We start from the raw sequence: 26031 nt of genomic DNA, 5'->3' as shown, positions 1-26031 counted from the left end.
CTGTCATGTAAAATAGTAATCTCTTGTGGGACTTTGTGATCAAAGCTGAAATGGATGTGATTGGTTTTGCTCAGTTTTACTGTTAGTGAGTTTACTCTGAAAGTAATTTGTTGGCTTCAGCTTCTATGTCAGTGGACTGTTTGTTTATCACAATGCTAGTATCATCAGCAAACATAGTAAACTTGCGTGTTTTGTATGACAAAGGTAGGTCATTTATGTAAATCACAAACAGCAGTGGACTGAGGACCGATCCCTGAAAGACTCCATGAAGTACAGTGCCCCAGTCAGACTCCACCACCCCTCCTGCTATGCTGCTCTTATTAAGAACTACCTTTGGCTTCCTATCATTTCGGTAAGATTGTGGCCAGTTTCCCACTGTCCCTCTGATACCATAGAGGCTTACTTTGTTGACAAGTATTTTGTCATCCACAAAGTCTAAAACCTTAGAGAGATCACAAGTGATTCCAACTTGCTTCACTTTTTTATTAAGAGATTCCAATATGTCATTTGTGAATGAAAATACCTCTTCAGTAGAGGACGACAAACTGTTTTATCACTAATGTTAGAACAACGAGGTGTCTCACAATTCTTGGATTAAGCAACCTTTCAAGGAATTTTGCAAATATGGTCATAAGAGGGATGGGATGATAGTTAGTGACATGTGTTGTGTCTCCCTTTTTGTGGAGTGGCTTCACTATAGCGAACTTCATTTCATCTGGGAAGACACATAGAGGCATAAATGTGAGGGCTAAAACTTTGGACAGTCGATCAGAGCAGGCTTTTAGTAGTTTATTGCAAATATTATCTACACCTGATGATCCTCTGCTTTTTAATGATGCAATGATTTTCTTTACCTTGTTTCTGGCTATGGAGGATACACTTATTTCACTTACTGGATGGGGAAATTTGTGTTTCAGTTATGTCCACTGCACTTTCTAAAAAGCCTTTACAACCTATTTGTGCAGCAGCACATATGAAGTGGTCGCTGAAGGTTTTTGCAACCATCTCTTGATTGCTTATATGTTTATTATCTATGTTTAAAACAAAGTCTACATGTTTATTAGCTCTGTTGGCATCTGTCTCACTTCTGATTATGTCCCAGATTGTTTTGAATTTATTTCAGGATTGGGTGGTTCAAAATGGTTCAAATGGCTCTGAGCACTATGGGACTTAACATCTGAGGTCATCAGTCCCCTAGAACTTGGAACTAATTAAACTTAACTAACCTAAGGACATTGCACACATCCATGCCTGAGGCAGGATTCGAACCTGCGACCGTAGTGGTCGCGCGGTTCCAGGCTTGAAGTGTCTAGAACCTCTTGGCCACACCGGCCGGCTCAGGATTGGGTGATTTTGGTGTTACAATATGACCTTTTTGAATGTTTAATTACTTTACTTAATATTTTACAGTACTTTTTTATAATGATTTGCTCACACAAGATTTCCTGCATGTTTTTCTGTTGTGATTCACACTAGTATTTGGAGGATATCCTTATCCCCTTTGTGGTCCATGAATTTTTTTGTGATTTCTTTGGGTTGATTCTTGTAAACCTTTTCTGGGAAGAAAACTTCAAATAATGATGCAATTTCATTGCTAAACGAATTATATTTGGAATTGATATCTGTTTCACAATAAATGTGATTCCAATTTACATTTTGGAGGCATGACCTAAAGGCCTTAATTGTTTCATCATTTACAGAACTTACTACCTTCCACTGGAGCTCAGTTTTGTTCTGGTAAGTAATCATATTATGAATGGTAAGTCTATGAACATCATGATCAGAGAGGCCAATCATTGTTTTACTAATGGTGATACTGCCCAGATTCCCTTGGTCAGCAAGTATGTTGCCAATCAGGGTGCTTGAATTAGAAGTCACTCTGGTGGGATAATTGACCACTGGGATAAGGTTTTAGGTGTACATCAAATTCTCTGGATCTGACTACTCACTACCATGTGTTAGGAAGTTGATACTAAAATCTACAGCTACTACGACATCTCTTAGAATTAAAGTGAGTCAACAGCTTTGTCCAGATTGTCTGAGGGTGGCCAATATATTTCTACAATTAAGAGGGTAGAATCACGTTCAGAATACTCAATGGCACATACTTCAAAATGTTGCTCTAAGCAAAAATTGTGTACATCAATTGTTTTACAGTTGACACAGTTCTTTATGAAAATAGCAACACCACCTCCTTTTCTTTGTTTTCTGCAGTATAAAGATTTAAGATTGTATTCAGGTATTACAACTCTTTCCATTCCTGAACAGTGAAGCACAGTACATGGGCGTGGTCTACACTTACATTATCCCGCACACTGACCGAGAGTTCATTTAGTTTATTACACAAGCCTCTAATATTCTGGTATAAGACTGCCAGATGATGCTTTTCAGTGCTAGTTATAATGTTTTATCTAATAAAGAATTCTGAGTTTCTGAGTTCAGGGGTGCTTCCCTGACCTTTGATTGGAAACCATTCATTTTATGTGGTCTGTCTATATGCACTCCCTTTCATAGAGTCGAGTTCTTCTGAAACTGATGTGTTTAGAAGGGCACCTAATACTTCTTTTCCTGATCTATTCCATGGATAGTAAACAACTCTCCACTAAAATTGCTTATGTTTGCAACACTACTGCTGAAAAGTCTTTGCTAATTTAAAGTTTGTTTGTGAGAGGGCTTCGTTTACACAGGACTGTGGGATTAAGTTATATATCTTGGGGATGTTCATAACCAAAATATTGGATAAATGAAGTGCTGACAATATCTCTTTTAATGTTTGTATTACATCATAACCTTCATTGCAGGCCAATTTGTTTGTGCCACCGATGAATATTACATACTCATTTTTTACATTTTTTGGATTGCAACCTAAAAGTACTTTCTGGATTTTTTCTGAGCAGAATGCTTATTGTTACCAGAACTTGCATTTGTTGTTGCTGTTGTTGTTGTTGTTGCTGTTGAAAACTTACATTTCAGCTTATTGAAAATAATTTTTTCTGGTTACTTTCATTCTTTGACACTTTAACACATGAATTAAGCTTAAGTTCTGAGCTGCACAATGGTATGCTGCTACTACACTAAGGACACCAAATTCGTTTACACTCACAAACTTTGCACCACTTGTTGTAGGTGACATTTTTACGTCCAATATTCTGTGTTTGTTGCTTACTTGCTTCCATTCTGACAATTTATCTCCTCTGTCTTGTGGCAGGTCTAGTGCGTTTTGTTCCAAACTCAGATGCATATTTTCATATTACGCACTTTTGTTCTCTCTTTTTATACTGTCAATCACATATTGCAAAATTAAAATATATTCACTAAATTTTGTGAATTCTCTCTTGCACTGGTCACACGGTATATTTTTGACTGCACTACTGTAATTCTTTTTAGTAGTTAAATCGTGCACTAGTACACTAACTGCCATCTTCATAAACTCTCCTTTTAACATGATTACATCTTTGCCAGTATCCTTCTGTATGAATTGAAGTCTGGCACCTTCTCTATATATAATAAGCCTATGCAATCAAACCATTTTATATTCCTACAAATAAATACACTCAGGTATTTGTATGAGTTGACTCAGTCCAACTAACTCACTGATATCACTGCCTTAGGATACTACTTTCTGTGTTTTTTAAGTACACATTTTTTTCATTTATGAACATGTAAAGCAAGTTATTAATATTTGCAGCACTTGGAAATCTCATAAATGTCTGACTGCAGCTTTTTCTCATACCGTACTTCATCAACTACAAAAAGGCCATGGTTATTATTGATTTATCTGCCAGGCCAGTGATATACAGAATGGACAGCAAGGGTCCCAACACACTTCCCTGTGGCCCAATTGAAGTTACGTGTACACATGCTGATGACTCTTCACTCAAGATAATATGCTGCACTCTCCCTACCAAGAAGTCCTCAATCCTGTCACAACTTTCATTTGATAGCTCATATGAGCATGCTTTAATAATTAATAATATCAAGACATCAACTTCTGTTGCATATGCTGGACTTCAGTAACAATTAAATAATTCAGCAAGGTCAACATCTGGTAAAAATTCAGCCACTCCTACAGAAAATGGAAATGAAACTGAAAGACCCATTTTATCTCAATTAATGTTTTTATTATTATTATTATTATTATTATTTTAATTTTTTTTATTTATTTATTTATTTTTTTTTTTTTTTTTGGGCACTCGTACCTTACACAGTAGGTGTACAATCTGGTCTTCAGACTGCATATATCCCTTAAGGACAACATTGTGAACAAAATGAATCAAATTTTTCTCCACTAACAGCTACATATAAGTACAAGAAGTGAAACCCAGGGAGTCCAAACGACTACTACATGAAGGCAACACCTTAAATGAGAACAATCTTTACAAAAGAGTTGACAACCCATCATGTAAAGACACTCATGGTGAATTAAAAGGACACTTCTAAGGAATCTCTCCTCTCTTAACACAAATACAGGCTACTAGTATCCTGACAGCATCAAATTGCTAAAGTTTTCCTAAAGAAGTAAGACACATTATCCGGAACGAAATTTTCACTCTGCAGCAGTGTGTGCGCTAATATGAAATTTCCTGGCAGATTAAAACTGTGTGCCAGACCAAGACTCAAATTCAGCACCTTTGCTTTTCACGGGCAAGTGCTCTACCATCTGAGCTACCAAAGCATGACTCACACACTGTCCTCACAGATTTACTTTGGCCAGTACCTTGTCTCCTGCTTTCCAAACTTCACAGAAGCTCTCCTGCAAAACAAGCAGAACTAGCACTCCTGAAAGAAAGGATATTGGGCAGACATGGCTTAGCCACGGCCTGGGGGATGTTTCCAGAATGAGATTTTCACTCTGCAGCGGAGAGTGCGCTGATATGAAACTTCCTGGCAGATTAAAACTGTGTGCCGGACCAAGATTTGAACTCAGGACCTTTGCCTTTCACGGGCAAGTGCTCTACCATCTGAGCTACCCAAGCACGACTTGCACCCCATCCTCACAGCTTTACTTCTGCCAGTACCTTGTCTCCTACAGAGTGGGTAATTGAGTGGTGTTGTCCACAATGGAAGGGTGGCCTCATAGATTGACAGCTGTATTGTGTACACCAGCTGCCACGTAACTTGGTGCACCTTTCCACAATGGTGGTTTTTGACAGACATGCTGCCCCCTATGCATTATTTATCCTATGTTGGATGTCTAGTGTTTGTCCTCTGGCAGCCAAGAAAAGTATAATACCATGTTGGTTCTGTTTGGACACATTTGTTAATAACATCACGATAGTTCACATTTTCATATTTACTGCAGATATGTCAAAAAGACACAAATTCCACACTAATCTGCTTCCTACATGTCAGTGCTTATATATGTGCCTTGGAGTCATGGTACATTGCATACACACTGCAGAAATGTCCTCAAATGGAAATTTTTTAATTGCCCCTTGTATAAAAAGTGGAAAGAAATTATGCTTATCGTTAAATGAGATGAAAATTTAACTGTGATGGAGAGCTGAAATACAACAGTAAAAAAAGAAAGTTGAGGAAAAATTGTAAGAAATATGTTAAATTACCCTGGACCTCCAGAAGAATTAATAATTACATTTCCAAAAAAGACAGATGCTGACAGGTGTGACCATTACAGAAAGTCAGTTTACTAAGTCATGGTTGCAATATACTGACACAAATTATTCACAATGGAAAGACTGGTAGGTGATCCTGGGGGCTATCAGTTTGGGTTCTGGAGAAATGCAGGAGTATGCAAGGCAGTACTCACCCTACAAGGTATTTTAGAAGACACGATTGAAGGACAAATCTGTGTAGATTTAGAGATAGCTTTTGACAATGTTACCTTGAAATTCTGAAGGGGCAGGTATAAAATACAGGGAGCAAAAGGAAACAAATCAAGAGGTATTGAACTGAGTTAGAGAAAAAGGGCTTATGGCACAACTTAAGTAAATGAACGATTATTTGGTTGGGCATGTCATGATTCATAGAGGAATAATCAATTTGGTAATGGATGGAAGTGTGGGTGGCAAAAATTGTAGACAGGGACCAATACCTGACAACAGGAAGCAGATTGAAAGAGATGTAGATTGCACTAGCTCTGCAGAGAAAAAACAGCTTGCAGAGGATGGAATAATGTGGAGTGCTGGCTTTGTCAAGCCAATCTTTGTCCTGAAGAGCACAACAACACTGTTTGAATTTATTTTCTCTAATTCTTTTTAATAATCATTTCAATGTATTCTAAACCTAATGTTCATTCTTCATCAAATGCATCTCATTATTCATTGTTTGACTGTATTGGTTGTGAATCAGAGTTGCTGTTGAGATTGCTTGAAATAATGCTTATGAAGCTTATGAGTGCCGGACGGCAGGCAGGCTTGTGACTGACACTTACATGTATTTTAGAATCTAGTGCCATTTCATGTGCAGACATTATATAAGCTGGCAGTGTTAAATGTGTACTGAACTCTAACTTCTAGATAACGGTTTATTATGATGATGGTTAATAGCTCACACATGCTCCCAAGTTTACGGCCTGTGAGTTAGTGTCTCATATCGATGCTTTCAGTGCACATGTTAAGCCAGAGCACAGATTCAGTCTGAGTCAAGCTTCCCTCTCATCTCCCAGGGTAATACTGTATGAACTACATTATGGTAACAGCTCATGCTAAATCAATGATTCTCTTCCAAATTGTGGTTTAACATAATTTTATTTATTTTAATTTCATTCCAAACATTTCAGCTAATATCTTACTTAGCAAACAAAAAATCCTCTACTTTGAAGAAAGTCACTACAATTTCAGGATTATAGTGAAGTGCCACTGATGTACTCCTATTTTATGAAATTAAATGTATACAGCTGTTGTGGTCTTGTGGTTAGCATTTTTGACCTTCGGTCGTGGGGTCCCCAGTTCGATTGCTGGCCAATAAAGCCATACACACATTTCATTCCACTTTACTAACATGAGAGCATAGCCACAGGTGACAGCTAGTTACTCATGAAAGTAAGTGTCAGATCCATGGAATGATAGGGGGATAGTGTGAATAAGAACAAGAGCAAAAAGAAGACTAGGAACAAGAAAAAGCATTTAGTAATAACTGTCTCTATCTAAAACTTCTGGCAACTATAAAAATGATACGGAAATGATGAAATAAATCACAATATTGCAATTATGAAATTTAAAGGACTGGTTTTCAGTGAGAAGTTTAGAAATGTTCTGTTGCATTTAGACTGTGAATATAAGAGTTCATTAATTTCCACATTCTACAGGGTGGCACACGAAATGTGTTACCATTTTGTTTTTGAATATAAACTTTATTGTCAGTACAATCTGAAAGGAACATATACTACAACGAAGAGCCGTCCATGGAGATTTGTTCTAACTCAGCACGTCCTCATTATGTCCACCATTTCCTTTCCTAACTTCCTTCAAACGAACACTGAAGTTAGGGATTACCCTACGGCACATGTCTTCCGTAATTTCACTGCAAGCTTGAAGAATAAGTCTTCTGAGCTCCATTAAATCACGTGGACGTTTTGGGAAAAATTTTTCCTTTAGGTACCCCCAAAGAAAAAAAGTCACGTGGATTGAGGTTTGGACTATTGGGGGGCCAATTTTGTCTGTCATTGAAGTGACCTGGAAACCTGAGAGAAATGATCCACATGTCGAAATGCTCGCGTAAAAACTCCAACACAGTATTTGCAGTATGTGGCCTTGCTCCATCTTGCATGAACCACTGCTTGTTGAAGGGCAAGGCAGTAGCAAGAAGCTGTGGAATGAAGCTATTGCGAAGCATGCTCAAATAATGCTCGCTGTTCACAGTTTCTTAAAAAAAAAAAAAGGGGTCCAATAAGTCCGTGGCTGGAAATTGCTGCCCATGCTGTAATCCTTGGAGCATAATGTTGTCGTTCATGAAGCACTTGTAGGTTTTCAGTGGCTCAAAAGCATACATTTAGTTTGTTAACCACACCATCTAAATGAAAATGTGCCTCGTCTGAAAACCAAATGTTGTTGAGAGTTTCTTTCCTATCCTCCGCCCACTGAGCAAACAGTAGTCTCTGCTGCTTGTGTTCTTCAGCGAGCTTCTGTGCACAGGTCATCTTTTATGGGTACATATGGAGGTCACTTTTAAGAATGCATTGAACGGAGTGTCTCAATATTCCCAGTTGCACTACTGCCTTTCTACACAATTTCCCGGGACTTCACTGTATAGCAACTCATACTGCTTCAATATTCTCTGCCCAACAAACAGGCTTAGGCCGAGGTCGCTTCGCTTCCAATACTGTTCCTTCCTGTACAAATTTATCATGCAACCTGTGGATGGTCTTCTTGCAAGGGACCCATTGTGTGTTAAACTGTTGTCGAAAGTGCCTCTCAGTCACAACAAGGCTTTTTGTTTCATGAAAAAGTAACACAATTGCCGATCGTTACTGTGTCGTCAGTTTTCCATTGTCAGCCATTGGTGCTTACTAGCTCTATGTGCGTTGTAAATTGTGAAAGAAACAATTGGTAACTCATTTCATGCGCCACCCTGTATTTATGAAAAGAATTATATGTTGGAATCAAAAGTATTCCTAACATACATACTAGAAACTTATGGGGTACAGATTCAAATGTAGAGTAAGTTATATACATGTGGTGAAATCTTAAATGAATTGAATACATCCACATAAATAAAACTTGTAAGTATCACCAAATATACTTATCTTTTTCTTCTGTTCATTAAAGTTGTCAATAATCACTCCAATGAACAGATTAAGAGTGAAAAATGATCCAAAGATAATGAAGAATACAAAATACAGGTACATATAAATGTTGGTTTCTCGGATTGGCTGCTTGTCCACCTGTAAATGAAATGCAATTATATTAAAATGGAGCTGTGAGATATACAAATTCTATTGTGCAGTTTACCAACTGCACATCTAGAAAAATAATTCTATATGAGTGTATGAATGTCATTAGACTATGGAAACTCCAGGGTGGAATGTCAAAAACATTAGGAAAAGGAAAGATTGCTACTTACCAAAATAGTTTCTGTGGGGATGAGGACTTTGGTGGAAAGGTTAACAACAATGTTCCAGGAATGTTTCAGCTCTAGCTCTAATCTTCACAGTGAGTAGCAATGAATCTTTTCCCTAATATTGTTACATGTCATTAGAAGTTATTTCCAGTGAATTTTCCTTAAGCCGGCCGGGGTGGCCAAGCGGTTCTAGGCGCTACAGACTGGAACCGCGCGACCACTACGGTCACAGGTTCGAATCCTGCCTCGGGCATGGATGTATATGATGTCCTTAGGTTAGTTAGGTTTAAGTAGTTCTACGTAAGTTCTAGGGGACTGATGACCTTAGAAGTTAAGTCCCATAGTTCTCAGAGCCATTTGAACCAATTTTCCTTAACAAATTCTAGATTGTGGTCTTTGCTTGGGATTAGAATACAGGTGGCAACAGAGAATCACTTAGTAAAGATACATGAGGTTATCTCTAGCCCTAATGCACAAAAATCGACCATACCAGCATGGATTGTTCATTTTAACACTAATTCCAGAGTATCTCTGTGTGCACATTATATCAGGCAAGCCAAGTAAATAAGAAAAATAACTTACAAATAGTAACTTTAAATACGAGAACAACGAGCAGAAAATGAAAGCTACAAGAAGGTGAAGAAGAAAACGGAAGAGTGAAAGTTGATCCTCTTTGTATTTTGTGACATATGACTGAGACACTGTAGAAAATTATATTGGAAAACTTCAAGGTGACCTACAGTGTACATCAAAAATGGAATGAGGGTTGGGAATCATTTCATAACCATTTGGATAGAAGTGTGTGAGGTGTGAGAAAGTGGAAAAACTGTATAATTCCTCCTGCTAGATTTATTTTTCTGTATAAAGCGTGGAAGACTGTTTCATTCAGACCTATACCACATTTATTACTTTCAGATATCTCATAACCCTTCTCAAACCCTGCTGCTATCTTTCCACTGCCATTCATAAGGCATTCAGTTGCTATTTAACTCATTTTCAGCTGACACTGGAGGAGTCAACATGGAATAACAACAGTATGAATTAGTATAGATTGCTGTTAACCAAATAAAAGAATCACTGGATATTATTAAGCAATTGGACAAAGTTCTTCATCAGATCTAGAAACACACACACACACACACACACAGAGAGAGAGAGAGAGAGAGAGAGAGAGAGAGAGAGAGAGTCAGTCATACATATCATGTACAACTCACGGAACACACATAGCCATAGTTGTCTCTGGTCTCTGACTGGTAAGATCTGAACGCATATGCCTGGAGATGAAAGTTGTCATGTCTGAGCTAAACATGCACGTACGAGTGTGTGTGTTTGTGTGTATTTATGGATCTGACAAAGGACTTATCTTAATAACATCCAACAGTCTTCTGTCCTAATTCATATTGTTGATACTGAATCCCAGATTTCCTATTATCAGCTGAATAAAAGTTGGTAACAACTGAATATCTTATGAATAGCAGTGAAAAGATGGTAGAAGACATAGACAAAGAGTGTGAGATATTGGGATGTACATTGCCCAATGTATGTTTCTGTGTAACAACCTTAGATTTCATACAGTGAATTACTCAATACATTTTATCAACAATGTAGGAAGAGATAGATTGCTACTTAACGTGTCATCTGTATGCTATGAGGCGATCTATATTTTCCTACATTGTTGATATTCCTACCTTGAGTTTTTAAGTTTGTGTTTATTCCTTTCACACTTATTATTCATTATCTAATGCTATTTTTAGTAATTGTACATCGTATAAATAACAAATCAGTTACACTATTTCAACTGTAAGAGCGTTATCATTCCCATTGTGTTGAAGCAATAACTTCTAACCCAGAGAGATAATAATTCACTCATGTAAGACAGTTTTGCAAGATTAATAAACTTAAAGTTCTAGAAAAACACTGTGTAACATCGTTACCAACTGTTGAAATCATAAGTAGTTCAGTTGATGATAATCTTTAACATGGTTCACAGGCAGATAGTTGCACAAAATAATGGAAATTTTGCACTGAAGCATCTGTACATGGTGGTAATCAAAGCAATTAAGCACCTTAACAGCAGTCTGCATACATAAAAAGTAATTTTTCAAAATCGCTAAAGAAAAAAGTGTATCAAACACTTTTATTGCTATTGTAAAACTTGCTGTTACACTAAAGTTTTTGTGGATATGTAATTTTGTGTCGTACCTTTGCAAATGTATCAATAATTATAATTAATTTGTCATCATGGATTCTTACATTTTTATGTAAAGGCAAGTGCGAAGCCAAGCAAGTTAGTTATGTTGTTGTAAAACATGTACACATTATTTATCCAGACAGTTTGTATGAATCTCATGCTGTGGAAGATTGGGGCAATGTAAGATTATATGTTGTAGATTTTCACTAAAAATAGATATTGGGCCAGTTTAGTCATATAGTATATTTTTTAAATGCAATATACTCTTCTTGTCATAACAAAATAAGCACAATAAGTCAAACAATGGAAAATCCAGGATGGGATGTAACAGTATTAGAGAAGGAAAGTTGCTACTCACTATATAGCAGAGGTGCTGAGTAGCGATAAGCACAACAAAAAGATTCAACAAGAAGATTGCCTATTGTGACTCAGCATCCCCGTTATATGGTGAATAGCAACTTTCCTTCTCTAATATTGTTAAGCACAATAAGATTACTTTAGTTAATATGTGTATTGCCTACTACACCCCTCAATAATTGTTTTAATTCCCACATATGTGGCCAGATTACCCAAATTTTTACAACGAATGCTGCTGGGAGGTCAAATGTTAATATGTGTATTGCCTACTACACCCCTCAATAATTGCTTTAATTCTCACATATGTGGCCAGATTACCCAAATTTTTACAACGAATGCTGCTGGGAGGTCAAATGGTGTACATATGAGGGGAATTTAAGGTATCCAGAAAAATTTTCTCTCTGCAGTGGGGTGTGCGCAGACATGAAACTTCCTGGAAGATTAAAACTGTGTGCCAGACAAAGAATCGAACTCGGGACCTATGCCTTTCACGGGCAAGTGCTCTATCATCTGAACTACGTGCTTGGGTAGTTCAGATGGCAGAGCACTTGCCCGTGAAAGACAAAGGTCCCATGTTTGAGTCTCGGTCTGGCACACAGGTTTAATCTAATTTAAGGTTATGTTAATGGTGGTGATTTTGATGCTGCAGAAGTCTTTTACTTGTAGAGGCTATGCTGTTTGCTAGTAGGCTAGCATGCCCTTTACAGTGTGTGCCACAATAGCAAGGCAAACAGCCAAAGAATACTCTGCTGCCTTGACTGAAGAAAAGGAAATGTATTCTAATAATGTTACATGTTCAGTTGTTCTTGACTGAATTGTATACATGGCAATCTATGTGCAGGGCCATGTCTTATGTTACACTTAATTAATTGAACTCAAACTTCAATCGGGAATGATACTGTGCACTGAACATATATAATGATTTCAGAATATGTAGAGAATTCATGAAAATATTTGTGCCCCACTGATTTGTAGTTTGGTGATGATCACAGTGTGTGCCTTTTATTGTGGTTATTTAAAGCAGTTTGACACAAACAAATTATTTAATTCAGAGTCAAGCAATATAAAAAAGTGATAGTTGAAAATTACACAATGGAAACTCCAGGTAGGAATATCAACAATGTAGAAAAGGCAGATTGCTGCTTACCATAAAGAAAACATGTCTAGTTGCAGACAGGCATAATTAAAAGACGTATGTAACTTTTGGTTACAGGTAACAGGGTATTTAATTTAGATCCCATCTGCAGACATCTGCACCTGGGTTGATCTCAGAACTTCAGTGCATCCAGGTTCAGACAAGTGCTAAGGTGGGCTTTAGAACTATCATCGAGTACAATTCAAGACCTCCTGGTAGGCAAATCGCCACACTGGTAATACACCCAGGATCATGCTGGCTATTAATTAATTTGAGTGAGAGTTGGAGAAGAAATAGGTTGTCGGTGGCAGCATGGTGAACCTAGTCGGTTACAGGTGGTACTGTTTGCAGTACTTTACTCAACTCAGCACAGGGCAAAGTTCTACAGAACCCTGGGGCATCTGTTGCTGCAATTGGCAAGCCAGAGGAAGCCAGTACGATGCCAATAATCTGTGCAGAGGAAGCAATTTCAATGGCGGCATGTGGGCACAGCTCGTGTGGTGTGACAAATGCGTCTACTAAACAGGCTACAGCAACACTGCTCGCTCTCTGTCTTGGCAGTTTGCTCGAACAGTCCAGCCCCATATCTATCAGATTAGTTTGAGGGACTGCTTTCTGACTTAACAGATCTAGTTGCTGGCGAGCATAACAATTGACAGCTGTGAGTGGTTGTGTCGCAGCTCAGTATGGCAACCATTGGCAGCAATGCCAATGACATAGGCATGTAGCAGTCAGCAACAGCTAGTGGAGTGTAATGCTCATCATCATGTGGAACGGTTTAGCAACCAAGGAGTCATGGCTGCAATGCTGTTTATGTAGCATGAGTTCTTTGACTACAATCACAACCTATTGACCAATGACTCAGCTTCAGGTGGCCTGCTCTTTCAGTCAATTTTAGAGGGTGTCTGGGAAGCAGGGACGAATATTAAAGTGCTATAGAACATATAAAATTGATTGACAATGTTGTTTTTTGTACAAACACATTAAGTAACTTCTCCCACTTATGTATGAAATATTATATCCTCCATACAACCACCTAAGGCAACATGGCAACAAGCAATGCTTTCAGTGAAGTTCTCAATGACATATTCACAAACATCTGGTGGGATGCTGTTAATAACCCTTTTTAATTTCATTCTTCTATTGGTGTACTGTTTGTGGTCTGTTCACGTACAGTTTTGATTTCACAAATCCCGACAAAAAGAAGTCGCAAGGTGTAAGATCCCATGATCTGGCAGCCCACTCCTGATTGCCATGCAAAGTGATAATTTTTGAGGAATATTTTTTGAGCTCATTGATGAACTGATTTTATGGTGCTTATGGCCACATAGTCATGCACGACAGCAATATTTTCTTATGTTTGAACAGAATGTGGTCATCCCATTTTCTTAATGTCTGAAACACACCTATGGTCTCAACCTTCTGGATCAGCTTCTGAACTGATGATACAGTTGGAGCAATTCACAAATGGTTGCTGTGGGACTTTCACTGTTTTTGTAATAACTTTTTATCACGTGGATATGTTGCTAAGTTGTCATCTGGTTCATGATGAAAATAAACATCAAATAACACCGCTCACCATGCAAAAGCTATCAAGCTACAAATAGGAAGAATCACAGATAACAAACATGAAAAAGCCACGGCCAACCATCATATGACAAAATGGTGCAAAATTCAAATTCGTCCTTACTTCCTGGACACCTTTTATTTGAGGTAAGTTCTACAGACATTCTACACACATAAAAAAAATATAAATAAATAAAAAAAAAATTTGCACCACCTCAATTTCCCAGGAGTTCAGGAACCTATGCAGAAAATTGGAATAGAGATCAACATAAACATCATTTTCGCCCTTTTTATTGCTCATGAAAACCACACAATGCATGTTGTACCACCATACAGTGAGAACTTCAAAGGTGGTGGTCCAGATTGCTGTACACCCTGGTACCTCTAATACAGAGTAGCACATCCTCTTGCATTGATGCATGCTTGTATTCATCGTGGCATACTACCCACAATTTCATAAAGGCGCTGTTGGTCCAGATTGTCCCACTCCTCAGTGACGATTTGGCATAGATCCCTCAGAGTCATTGATGGGTGATGTTGTCCATAAACAGCCCTTTTCAATCCATCCCATGCATGTTTGATCGGGTTCATTTCTGGAGAAGATGCTGGTCACTCTACTTGAGCAATGTAGTTATCCTGAAAGAAGTCATTCACAAGACGTGCACGATGGGGGCACAAATTGCCATCCATGAAGATGAATGCCTCGCCAATATGCTGTCGATATGGTTGAATTATCGGTCGGAGGATGGCATTCACGTATCGTACAGCCTCTACGGCGCCTTCCATGACCAGCAGCAGCACACGTCAGCCACACATAATGCCATCTCAAAACAGCAGGGAACCTCTACCTTGCTGCACTCACTGGACAGTGTGTCTAAGGTGTGCAGTCTGACCGGGTTGCCTCCAAACACGTCTCCAACGATTGTCTGGTTGAAGGCATATGCAACACTCATCGGTGAAGAGAACATGATGCCAATTCTGAGTGGTCCATTCGGCATGTTGCTGGGCCCGTGTGTATGGTGCTGCATGGTGTCATGGTTGCAAAGAAGGACTTTGCCATGGATGTTGGGGGTGAAGTTGTGCATCATGCAGCCTATTGTGCACTGTTTTGAGTCATAACAAGACGTCCTGTGGCTGCACAAAAAGCATTATTCAACATGATGGTGTTGCTGTCAGGGTTCTTCTGAGCCATAATCCACAGGTAGCGATCATCCATTGCAGTAGTAGCCCTTGGGCGGCCTGAGTGAGGCATGTCATTGACAGTTCCTGTCTCTCTGTATCTCCTCCATGTCCGAACAACACCACTTTGGTTCACTGCGAGATGCCTGGACACTTCCCTTGTTAAGAGCCCTTCCTGGCAGAAAGTAATAATGTGGACACAATTGAACCACGGTATTGACGGTCTAGGTATGGTTGAACTACAGACAACATGAGCCATATATCTTCTTCCTGGTGGAATGACTGGAACTGATCGGCTATCAGACCCCGTCCATCTACACTACTGGCCATTAAAATTGCTACACCATGAAATGACGTGCTACAGACACGAAATTTAACCGACTGGAAGAAAAAAAATGGTTCAAATGGCTCTGAGCACTATGCGACTTAACTTCTGAGGTCATCAGTCGCCTAGAACTTAGAACTAATTAAACCTAACTAACCTAAGGACATCACACACATCCATGCCCGAGGCAGGATTCGAACCTGCGACTGTAGCAGGACTGGAAGAAGATGCTGTGATATGCAAATGGTAAGCTTTTCAGAGCATTCACACAAGGTTGGCACCGGTGGTCACACCTACAACATGCTGACATGAGGAAAGTTTCCAACCAATTTCTCATACAAAAACAGCACTTGACCGGCGTTGCTTGATGAAACATTGTGATGCCTCGTGCATGGAGGAGAAATGCGTACCATCACATTTCCGTCTTATATAAAGGCCGGATTGTAGGCTATCGCGATTGCGGTTTATCGTATTGCGACATTGCTGCTCCTGTTGGTCGAGATCCAATGACTGTTAGCAGAATATGGAATTGGTGGGTTCAGGAGAGTAATACCGAACGCCGTGCTGGATCTCAAAGGCCTTGTATCACTAGCAGTCGAGATGACAGGCATGTTATCCGCATGGCTGTAATGGATCGTGCAGATATGTCTCGATCCCTGAGTCAACAGATGGGGATGTTTGCAAGACAACAAACATCTGCATGAACAGTTCTATGACATTTGCAGCAGCATGGACTATCAGCTTGGAGACCATGGCTGTGGTTACCCTTGACACTGCATCACAGACAGGAGCGCCTGCGATGGTGTACTTAACGATGAAGCTAGGTGCATGAATGTCAAAACGTCATTTTTCTGGATGAATCCAGGTTCCGTTTGCAGCATCATGATGGTCGCATCCATGTTTGGTGACATCGCGGTGAACGCACATTGGAAGCATGTAATCGTCATCGCCATACTGGCGTATCACCCGGCGTGATGGCATGGGGTGCCATTGGTTACACGTCTCGGTCACCTCTTGTTCGCATTGACGGCACTTTGAACAGTGGACATTACATTTCAGATGTGTTACAACCCGTGGCTCTACCCTTCATTCGATCCCTGCGAAACCGTACATTTCAGCAGGATAGTGCACGACCACATGTTGCAGATCTTGTACGGGCCTTTCTGGATACAGAAAATGTTCAACTGCTGCCCTGACCAGCACATTCTCCAGATCTCTCACCAATTGAAAATGTCTGGTCAATGGTGGCCGAGCAACTGGCTCGTCACAATACGCCAGTCACTACTCTTGATGAACTGTGGTATCGTGTTGAAGCTGCATGGGCAGCTGTACCTGTACACGCTATGTCTGACTAAATGCCCAGGCTTATCAAGGCCGTTATTACGGAGAGAGGTGGTTGTTCTGGGTACTGATTTCTCATGATCTATGCAACCAAATTGCGTGAAAATGTAATCACATGTCAGTTCTAGTATAATATATTTGTCCAATGAACACCTGTTTATCATCTGTGTTTCTTCTTGGTGTACCAATTTTAATGGCAAGTAGTGTAATACACGCTGCTCATGCATGGTTATTTACATCTTGGGGTGGGTTTCATGACATATCTGGACAGTCAAAGGGACTGTGTCTGTGATACAATATCCACAGTCAATGTCTGTCTTCAGGAATTCTGGGTTATGCAAAATGTTTTTTGATGTATGTATTAATAGTGTACAATCAACACGAGGGAGAGAGAGACCACTGTAAATTGGACTTCACTGGTATCCATGGTGAAACCAGTAGTTTTGAGACAGGCAGTATAACTGTGGGAAGTGCCACAGACATTGATATATGTGAAACCATTTCTGCAAAATCGAAAGAGGGGAAACTGATGGAAAGGGTGATGACTCCGGCAACGAGGAACTGCCAGATTAGCTCAGTGTAATGGTGAACATAAAGAAAGCAGTAGTAAAATATAATTTATATTTAATACTAGAAATAAGGGGTTAAGGGACAAAATGAAAGACAATTTACAAATACAAACTCGGGGGCTGAGGAATGAATTCAAGATAGTCCTTAATTCAATCCAGCATGTGGCTGAAAAGACCTAACAAGAGATATTGAACACATGTCACAAAAATTGTTTAAGGTTTAAAGAGGGTATCTCTGAGAAGATATATAATTTAAGTGATGAAAATTATTGGTGCAGTTAAGTCTAATATTGCTGAATTTACAAATTCTTAGGAAATGGCATGTAGAAACCACGTAGAAGTAACTGAAACCTTAAATGTTGGTTTAAATAAAATTAAATCTTAGTTTATGAAGCTGGCAGAAGCAGTAGCGCATGAGAAGTGTGGGAGTCATACTTGGGAGCTTTGATATAGTGCAGAAACCTATGTTAATAGGTACACGTTAAACCTATAAAAACAGTGGCAGCCGTGGAAATGGGGGAGTCGTCATTAACGTAATCTATAGGTCAAACTATGCAATGTGTGAACCAAAGGGTGGAGGGTCTTACGGGTCAAGGCTTGAACGGGATTATGATGGACAAGATGGTTTATTTGAGGTAGCCGTGTTAAAGTTACACAACTTTATGACTTACGATCTGACTGGTGATTTACCTCCCGTAATATTTCTAAAGTCATTTCAGGATGGATAAGATGATATTTGTGGTAGGATATTTAAGAGGAGATTCTGCACAATGGAGTTTTGTGCCTCAAGACAACTACCAGACTTTTGAGGAATCTGAAGCGTCTTCGAAGAACTATTTCTGGGCTGAAGATGCACAAAGTCATCTAAGTTTAGAAATACTGGGCCACGGGGAATACATGTATGTCTTATCTGGTTCCACCCTTAAGGACAACAGGAAGATAGTCTACCACAGCTACTTTGAAACTGTAATTTGACACAGAATAATTTTCTGGGGAAACTCTACAAACAACCTGAGATTACTTACACTTCAAAAGAGAATAATAAGAAACATGTTTTTAGTGCTAAAAAGAACATCATGTGGCCCATTATTTAAAAAAGTAAAAATGCTACCCATGCCTTCTCTGCACATCTATAAAAATTTTATTTTCATATATACAAATCAAAATTCACTTGCCAATTTTCATTTCAACCACAGTTACAGTACTCAGCACAGACACAGTTTCAAACTTCCCTCTCATAATTTAAAACTTTACGCTCAAACACAATTGTACACAGGATTAAAAATTTACAATAAATTAAATAACACAAATCTGTTAAAAATGGAGTTTGACTCACTAAAAAGACTGTTATGTAATATAGTTGTGGAAAAATGTTATCATACAATTAAACAATTCATGCAGGACAGTTTGGCAATTTGAAAAGAAAAGAAATGATAAAGATTATGTATTGTATAATAAATTGTTAATATATTGTACAAATTGTATTGCAAGCCGCAAAATGATCATAAGTGTTATATATGTTCTTCTTAAATTGTTCATGTTTAAAAATTCAGAAATGCCTTCTTAAATATGTTAATTATTATAACCTTATTTTTTTTTAAATAATTTAACATGACTCCAGTACAAAAATATTTGATTTGTAACTGTACGTTATGAGACAAATAAACTACATTCTACAATACAGAGGCCTTAGATGATACTTTGAAAGATGCTTGAACTAGGCAAAATAACTGGATGACCCGTCGAGCTCAAAAAAATCTTGTTCGTATCCTTGTGAGCAGACTACCCTACTCATGAGAGGGACAGTAATTGGCAGAGACCTTAGCCATACACTAAGTTTGCTTGATCACCTTAGTCAGTTAGATAGGCTAGAAAAAATTAGAGCAACTGAAGGAACCCAAGATGAGAGGGCAAATCAGAACAGGCATTTTTGCGAGCCTGGTGGGAGAAATTCAAGTCCAAATTGAGAGGCAAATGCCAATTATTACCAATCAGAAGGACTACTGCACAGTAATGAAGAGCCACCAAACAATGAAACTTTAGAAAAAGCAATTCTGCACTCAAGTAATGAAATGAGTCTTGTGAGTGCACCCTTCTTTGAGTGTTGAAAGTATAAGGGTGATATGAATGTATTACCAGCAGCTGGGGCATTTATATTGGGTTGCTACTTCAAGTAAGGGAGAACTAGCAGCTAGACAGCTCTTAGGCAACGTAAGTATGAACAGACAAGAAATGGTTCACGATTTTCTGATTAACAAGGAACTTAGCAATACCATTACTACTTTGTGTGGACTGATTATCAAATTGCCAAATAAAGATGATTTTTTCTGCATAGGAGCCTTGAAGAATAAGACAGGTGATAATGAATTTAGTGTTAGGTTCACAGGGATGACAAGTGGTGAAATGGACCATGGTTTAAACAAACAAATGTGGTACATAGAAGGTTTGGATCAAGGGGAGAGGGGAGTAGTAGCGCTGTTTGAGAAAGTTGTGCTAGAAGGTGCTAGTTATGTAATCGTAATGGTTGAGGAATATACATGTGAAGGGTTAGGAATCAGAACAGTTAAAGGAAGAGTACTGTAAAGCTTTAATAAAAGTTCTACTAAGATACCAACTTGTGTTTCCGGACAAATCAGAGACTATAAGGAATTTTGAATACAATTTATCATTCAAGGATCAAGACTGTTTTTCACCTGGCCATATCCTACAGCCATGTCCACGAAGCCAGCAAGGAAAAAGATGTTATGATGGGGAATAATTCAGCCTTCTGCCAACTGTTATAATAATACCATTGTAGCAGTAAAAAGCTGAATGGGAGTGTGGTGTCACCGCCAGACACCACACTTGCTAGGTGGTAGCTTTTAAATCGGCCGCGGTCCACTAGTATACGACGGACCCGCGTGTCGCCACTGTGAGTGATGGCAGACCGAGCGCTGCCACACGGCAGGTCTAGTGAGACGTACTAGCACTCGCCCCAGTTGTACAGCCACACTGACAACTACGCTCTCATTTGCCGAGACGATAGTTAGCATAGCCTTCAGCTACATTTGCTACGACCTAACAAAGGCGCCGTATTCAAGTGATATTGAGATTCTATTACTGTATCATCAAGAGTGATATTCTACAAATGTGGATTAAAGTTAAGTATTCCAGAAGCTACGTACTTTTCTTTATAGCATTCATTACGTATCCTGTTTCAGACCTCACGCCAGCCTGCGTGAGTTTAAGCACGTGCCTTTCGGCTTCCTCTCATTGTGTCTAGGCTGTCTTGTCTAGACACAACATATTTGGCGACGAGGATGGGATAGGATCTTGTTCTTTATACTTGCTTTGCCCTAATTTACTTGTGTCATGGCTTCGCCACATTCTCCAGATGTACTGTCCGAATATCGCTTGCAGAATCAGTAGATGCAGGCCTTATTGGATGCCCTTGGACAGCTCGTCCAGGGTCAACGTGCAATGCAAAACGATGCGGCCACCGCCGCTTCACCGCTACAGCAGCCACAACACGCAGTTGCACCACGTTTTCGGCCTTTTGAGGTAGCAATGGAAAGCTGGACGGAGTGGTCATGCCAATTTGGATTCCATCTCGCCGCCTACAGAATTCAAGGTAACGAGCGGCAGCCTCATCTCCTTTCTTGTGTCGGTGTGTCCACCAACCATGTGATAGTGAAATTGTTTCCCCGACGCGACGTAGCAACTCTGTCCTACGAAGAAATATTGTCTGCCTTGGATGCCTATTTCAAAGTATCAGTTAATGTCGTTGCAAAAAGGTATACGTTCTTTCGTACAAAACGTACGGCCGGTCAGAGTAATCGGGAATGGGTTGCAACTTTGCAAGGCCTTACTAGGGATTGTGCATTTGAGTGTGAATGTGGACTCCCTTATTCAGATACTATGGTGCGTGATGCAATTGCACAGAACGTTTCTGATGTTCTTATATGGGAACAGATATTGAAACTAGTCAATCCCTCCCTTCAACAGGTGATGGACATATTGGATAGGCAACACACACTTGACTTTGCTCAGGAATCATTTGAAACTTCGCCAGCTGTGTGTCACATTAACCGGCCCGCCGGGCGAGCTGCACGGGACTGTAAACAGCCCTCGCGCTTGTCCGCGCAGCTGCTTTTTCTGTAATAAAAATAGGACGTGTTCAAAGTGTTTGCCAGAAAAAGCTCAAATCGGACACTAACAACCATTCCAGGCCCTTTGCTTCGCGCCGGAATCGAACCAAGAATATTCAGGCTCGTGAACCTTCGCCCATGGACATTCATGTAGTTAATTCCACTCCGTCCAGTGCTTCTCTCTCTAACAGTGACTGTGTTCGTCCCACAAAAAGTGTGTGTCGACGTCGACGGAAATCCCGTCACGTCGCAAGTGATTCTGTACCAGTGTCAGTTCACGTTGCACGAGACAGTCACTCTTGTTGTCAGCACGACAATAAACTTTTTGTAGACTTGGACATTAATGGCAACGTGATACCATTCCAGCTCGATACCAGAGCTGCAGTTTCATTGCTCAATAAAGACACGTACAAACAACTGGGCACACCTCCGTTGCGTGCTGCAAATTTTAAGTTACACAGTTATTCCGGACAGCATATCCCTGTATTAGGACAGAGCAGCCTTCTTGCAACATACAAGGGACAAACAAAACTTGTGTCATTTTACGTCCTTCGTTCTTCTTCTGCAGTGAACTTGTTTGGTTTAGATTTATTTCAGTTGTTTAACTTGTCTATAGTCAATCAGGTCCTATCAGTGAACCAGACTGTGCCTTCAGCCAGTGTTTCTCGTCTATGTGAAGAATTTGCAGACATTTTTGCACCGGGCCTCGGTTGTGCTAAGAACTATCAAGCACATTTGGAACTAAAAGTAAACGCGCAACTGAAATTTTTCAGAGTGCGCAATGTTCCCCATGCATTGCGCGATGAGGTCACAAGAACATTACACGAATTGGAATCACAAGGTGTAATTGAACATGTGCAGGCTTCTCTCTGGGCTTCACCCTTAGTCATTTTGCAAAAACCTTCCGGCAAATTGAGACTTTGTGTGGACTTCAAGGCAACAGTGAATCCACAACTTGTGACTGCAACTTTTCCTTTACCCCGCCCAGAAGATCTTTTTGACAAACTGTGCCCGGGTAAATATTTTTTGAAGTTGGACCTAGCAGATGCGTACTTGCATCTGTGGACGAAGAATCCCAGTGTGTATTGGTGGTTAACACGCATCTTGGTTTGTATCGATTCAAACGAATGCCATTCGGGTGTGCATCCGCCCCTGCATTGTTTCAGCAATATTTACAAACTGTTTGTGCGTCGGTCCCTACTGCAGCAAACTATCTGGACAATATTGTGATCTCCGGAAAGATGGCAGACGAACATTTAGACAATCTCCGAACATTATTTCAGGTCTTGTGACAAAATGGGCTTCGCTTGCGGAAGGACAAATGTGTGTTTTTTGCTCGTGATTTGCCATATCTGGGACATGTACTCAATGCCCAAGGCATACATCCCAGTCCAGAGCACCTTCGTGCCATACAAGACTTGCCTTCGCCGCAGAATTTGAAGCATCTACAGAGTGTGCTGGGTAAAATAAATTATTACCATCGCTATATCCCCCATGCCTCTTCCATTTCAGCTCCGCTTCATCGCTTACGCTGTAAAGATGTTCCGTTTGTCTGGTCGACGGAATGCGAACGCGGCTTTGGCCAGTTGAAATCGGCGTTGCTTTCCAATACTTGCCTTATGCCTTTCGATCCCCAGAAATCCCTTTTGTTGATGGTAGATGCATCGGATTTCGGGATCGGTGCTGTGCTTGTGCACAAAGATGGCTCGCATGATCGCCCTATTGCCTTTGCGTCCAAATTGCTCTCGTCAGCGCAAAGAAATTATTCACAGATAGAGAAAGAAGCTTTGGCTCTCGTGTTTCGTGTTACAAAGTTTCACGATTTCTTGTATGGTCGTCACTTTACCATCATCACAGACCACAAACCTTTGACATCACTTTTTCATCCGAACAAGCCTGTACCTCCACGTACAGCGCAGAAATTCATTCGCTGGTCTATTTTCCTCTCGCAGTACCGCTACGATATCTTGTATCGGTCCACTGCTAAGCACGGAAACGCCGATGCGTTGTCACGTTTGCCTGTTGCTGAGGATAGAGCATTCGATTCTTCCGAACTTGCTTGCATGTTCATTGATGCGGAAACCGATGACGTGGTAGAATCGTTTCCAATTGATTTTCGTCGTGTAGCTACAGCCACAGCTGCAGACCCTGTCCTTGCTAACGTTTTGCATTTTGTTGCAACGCAATGGCCCTTGTCAAAGTCACGGATCGAGGATCCGTAGGTTGGCCGATTTTTTGCTCACAAGGAGACTCTTTTTGTACGATGTGGTGTTTTGCTGTTGCGTTCTGATAATGATCAGTCCAGGGTCGTGGTCCCATGTTCGTTACAGTCCTCTGTCTTACAGCTTCTCCACCAAGGACATTGGTGTATAGTGAGAACGAAACAACTTGCTCGTCAGCACTGTACTTGGTTCGGAATCGATGCTGCGATTACGTATATGTGCTCTTCTTGCATGGCGTGTGCCGAACACCAATCAGCCCCTCCACAGAAATTTTTTGCATGGCCACAAGCCACTTCCCCTCGGCAACGCTTACACATCGGTTTTGCTGGTCCATTCTGGAATGCTCGACGGTTGGTTGTTGTTGATTCATTCAGTAATTTTCCTTTTGTTGTCCGGATGTCTTCCACGACGTCATCTGCCACCATTCAGGCGTTGTCCACTATCTTTTGCATTGAAGGTCTACCACAGACTATTGTTTCCAACAATGGCCTACAATTCATGTCCACAGAATTTCAGTCATTCTGCAAGGCCAATGGTATTCAACATCTGACATCCGCGCCGTTTTCTCCTCAATCCAACGGTGCCACTGAACGATTGGTCCGGACTTTCAAGTCACAGATGTTGAAGTTGAAAGAGTCGCATTCTAGGGAGGATGCGTTATTGCTCTTTTTGTCCTCGTATCGCTCTCAGCCCCATGATGGTCGCTCGCCGGCTGAGTTGCTCCATGGTCGTCCTCATCAAACCTTAATGCCTTTGTTGCATCCGCCGCATCAGGTTCCTGTGCAGCGGCAGACACCTGCTTTTGCTCCAGGCGACGTTGTCTATTATCGGAACTATCGCGGATCACGGCGTTGGCTCGCAGGGCGCATTCTTCGCTGCCTCGGCCGCGCTATGTATCTGGTTTTGGGGGCCTCTGGTGAGGTGCGTCGGCATCTCAATCAGCTGCGCCTCTGTCGTCGCATGGGTTCTGCCGCTCCCCGTCTGCTTTCAGCGACAGTGCCGTCCGGTCAGCGACCTGGGGACCCATCTACTGGCTCGCCTGATCCCCAGGTGTTACCGACGATGCCTTCCATTTTGCCCCATGGCGTCGCGCCGCCGCCGCCGGCGCCGCCTGCAGTGGACGCGTCGCTGCAACCGCCGGGCGCCTCGCTGGGTCACGCGCCGCCGATCGCTTCCCGTGACTAGATGTCCTCCGCCATGGAACTCTTGCCCGCTCCGGACCATCTGTCGTCTTCGCCAGTCGGGTGCTCCGACTCGATGGAGGTCGACCCTTCGGCCCCTCCTGACTATCTACGGGCGCATACACCTCATGTTGGCATGCACCCTGGACTAGGTTTTCAGGCGTTTCCTAGCTCCCCTCGGACCGAATGGCCGGGTGCGGGTGGCACAGCCTCGCCTGTTGTTAGGCTCCCCACCTCGTCGCATATGTCCACATGGGGTCCTCCCCACGGCGGGCGGAAGCCTTATACCACAACCGTTCGCCGATTTGCGGGGGAGGAATGTGGTGTCACCGCCAGACACCACACTTGCTAGGTGGTAGCTTTTAAATCGGCTGCGGTCCGCTAGTATACGACGGACCCGCGTGTCGCCACTGTCAGTGATGGCAGACCGAGCGCCGCCACACGGCAGGTCTAGTGAGATGTACTAGCACTCGCCCCAGTTGTGCAGCCGAATTTGCAAGGAAGGGTTCACTGACAACTACGCTCTCATTTGCCGAGACGATAGTTAGCATAGCCTTCAGCTACATTTGCTACGACCTAGCAAGGTGCCGTATTCAAGTGATATTGAGATTCTATTACTGTATCATCAAGAGCGATGTTCTACAAATGTGGATTAAAGTTAAGTATTCCAGAAGCTACGTACTTTTCTTTATAGCATTCATTACGTATCCTGTTTCAGACCTCACGCCAGCCTGCGTGAGTTTAAGCGCGTGCCTTTCAGCTTCCTCTCATTGTGTCTAGGCTGTCTTGTCTAGACACAACAGGGAGTATAGGTTTTGTG

General features: G+C 41.0%; 1 protein-coding gene across 1 annotated transcript in view; it reads right to left on the bottom strand.

Annotated features, from left to right (window-relative positions):
• LOC126095773 (sodium channel protein para) overlaps nucleotides 1-26031 on the bottom strand; it is a 923047-nt gene that overhangs the window by 140034 nt on the left and 756982 nt on the right. The window contains exon 28 of the mRNA XM_049910580.1: nucleotides 8701-8842. Coding sequence (XP_049766537.1) covers nucleotides 8701-8842 — 142 coding nt within the window. The remainder of the gene's footprint in view (nucleotides 1-8700; nucleotides 8843-26031) is intronic.

This window comes from Schistocerca cancellata, chromosome 8 (genome assembly GCF_023864275.1).
Source record: "Schistocerca cancellata isolate TAMUIC-IGC-003103 chromosome 8, iqSchCanc2.1, whole genome shotgun sequence".
NCBI lineage: Eukaryota > Metazoa > Arthropoda > Insecta > Orthoptera > Acrididae > Schistocerca > Schistocerca cancellata.
This window is presented reverse-complemented; position numbering and strand designations above follow the sequence as displayed.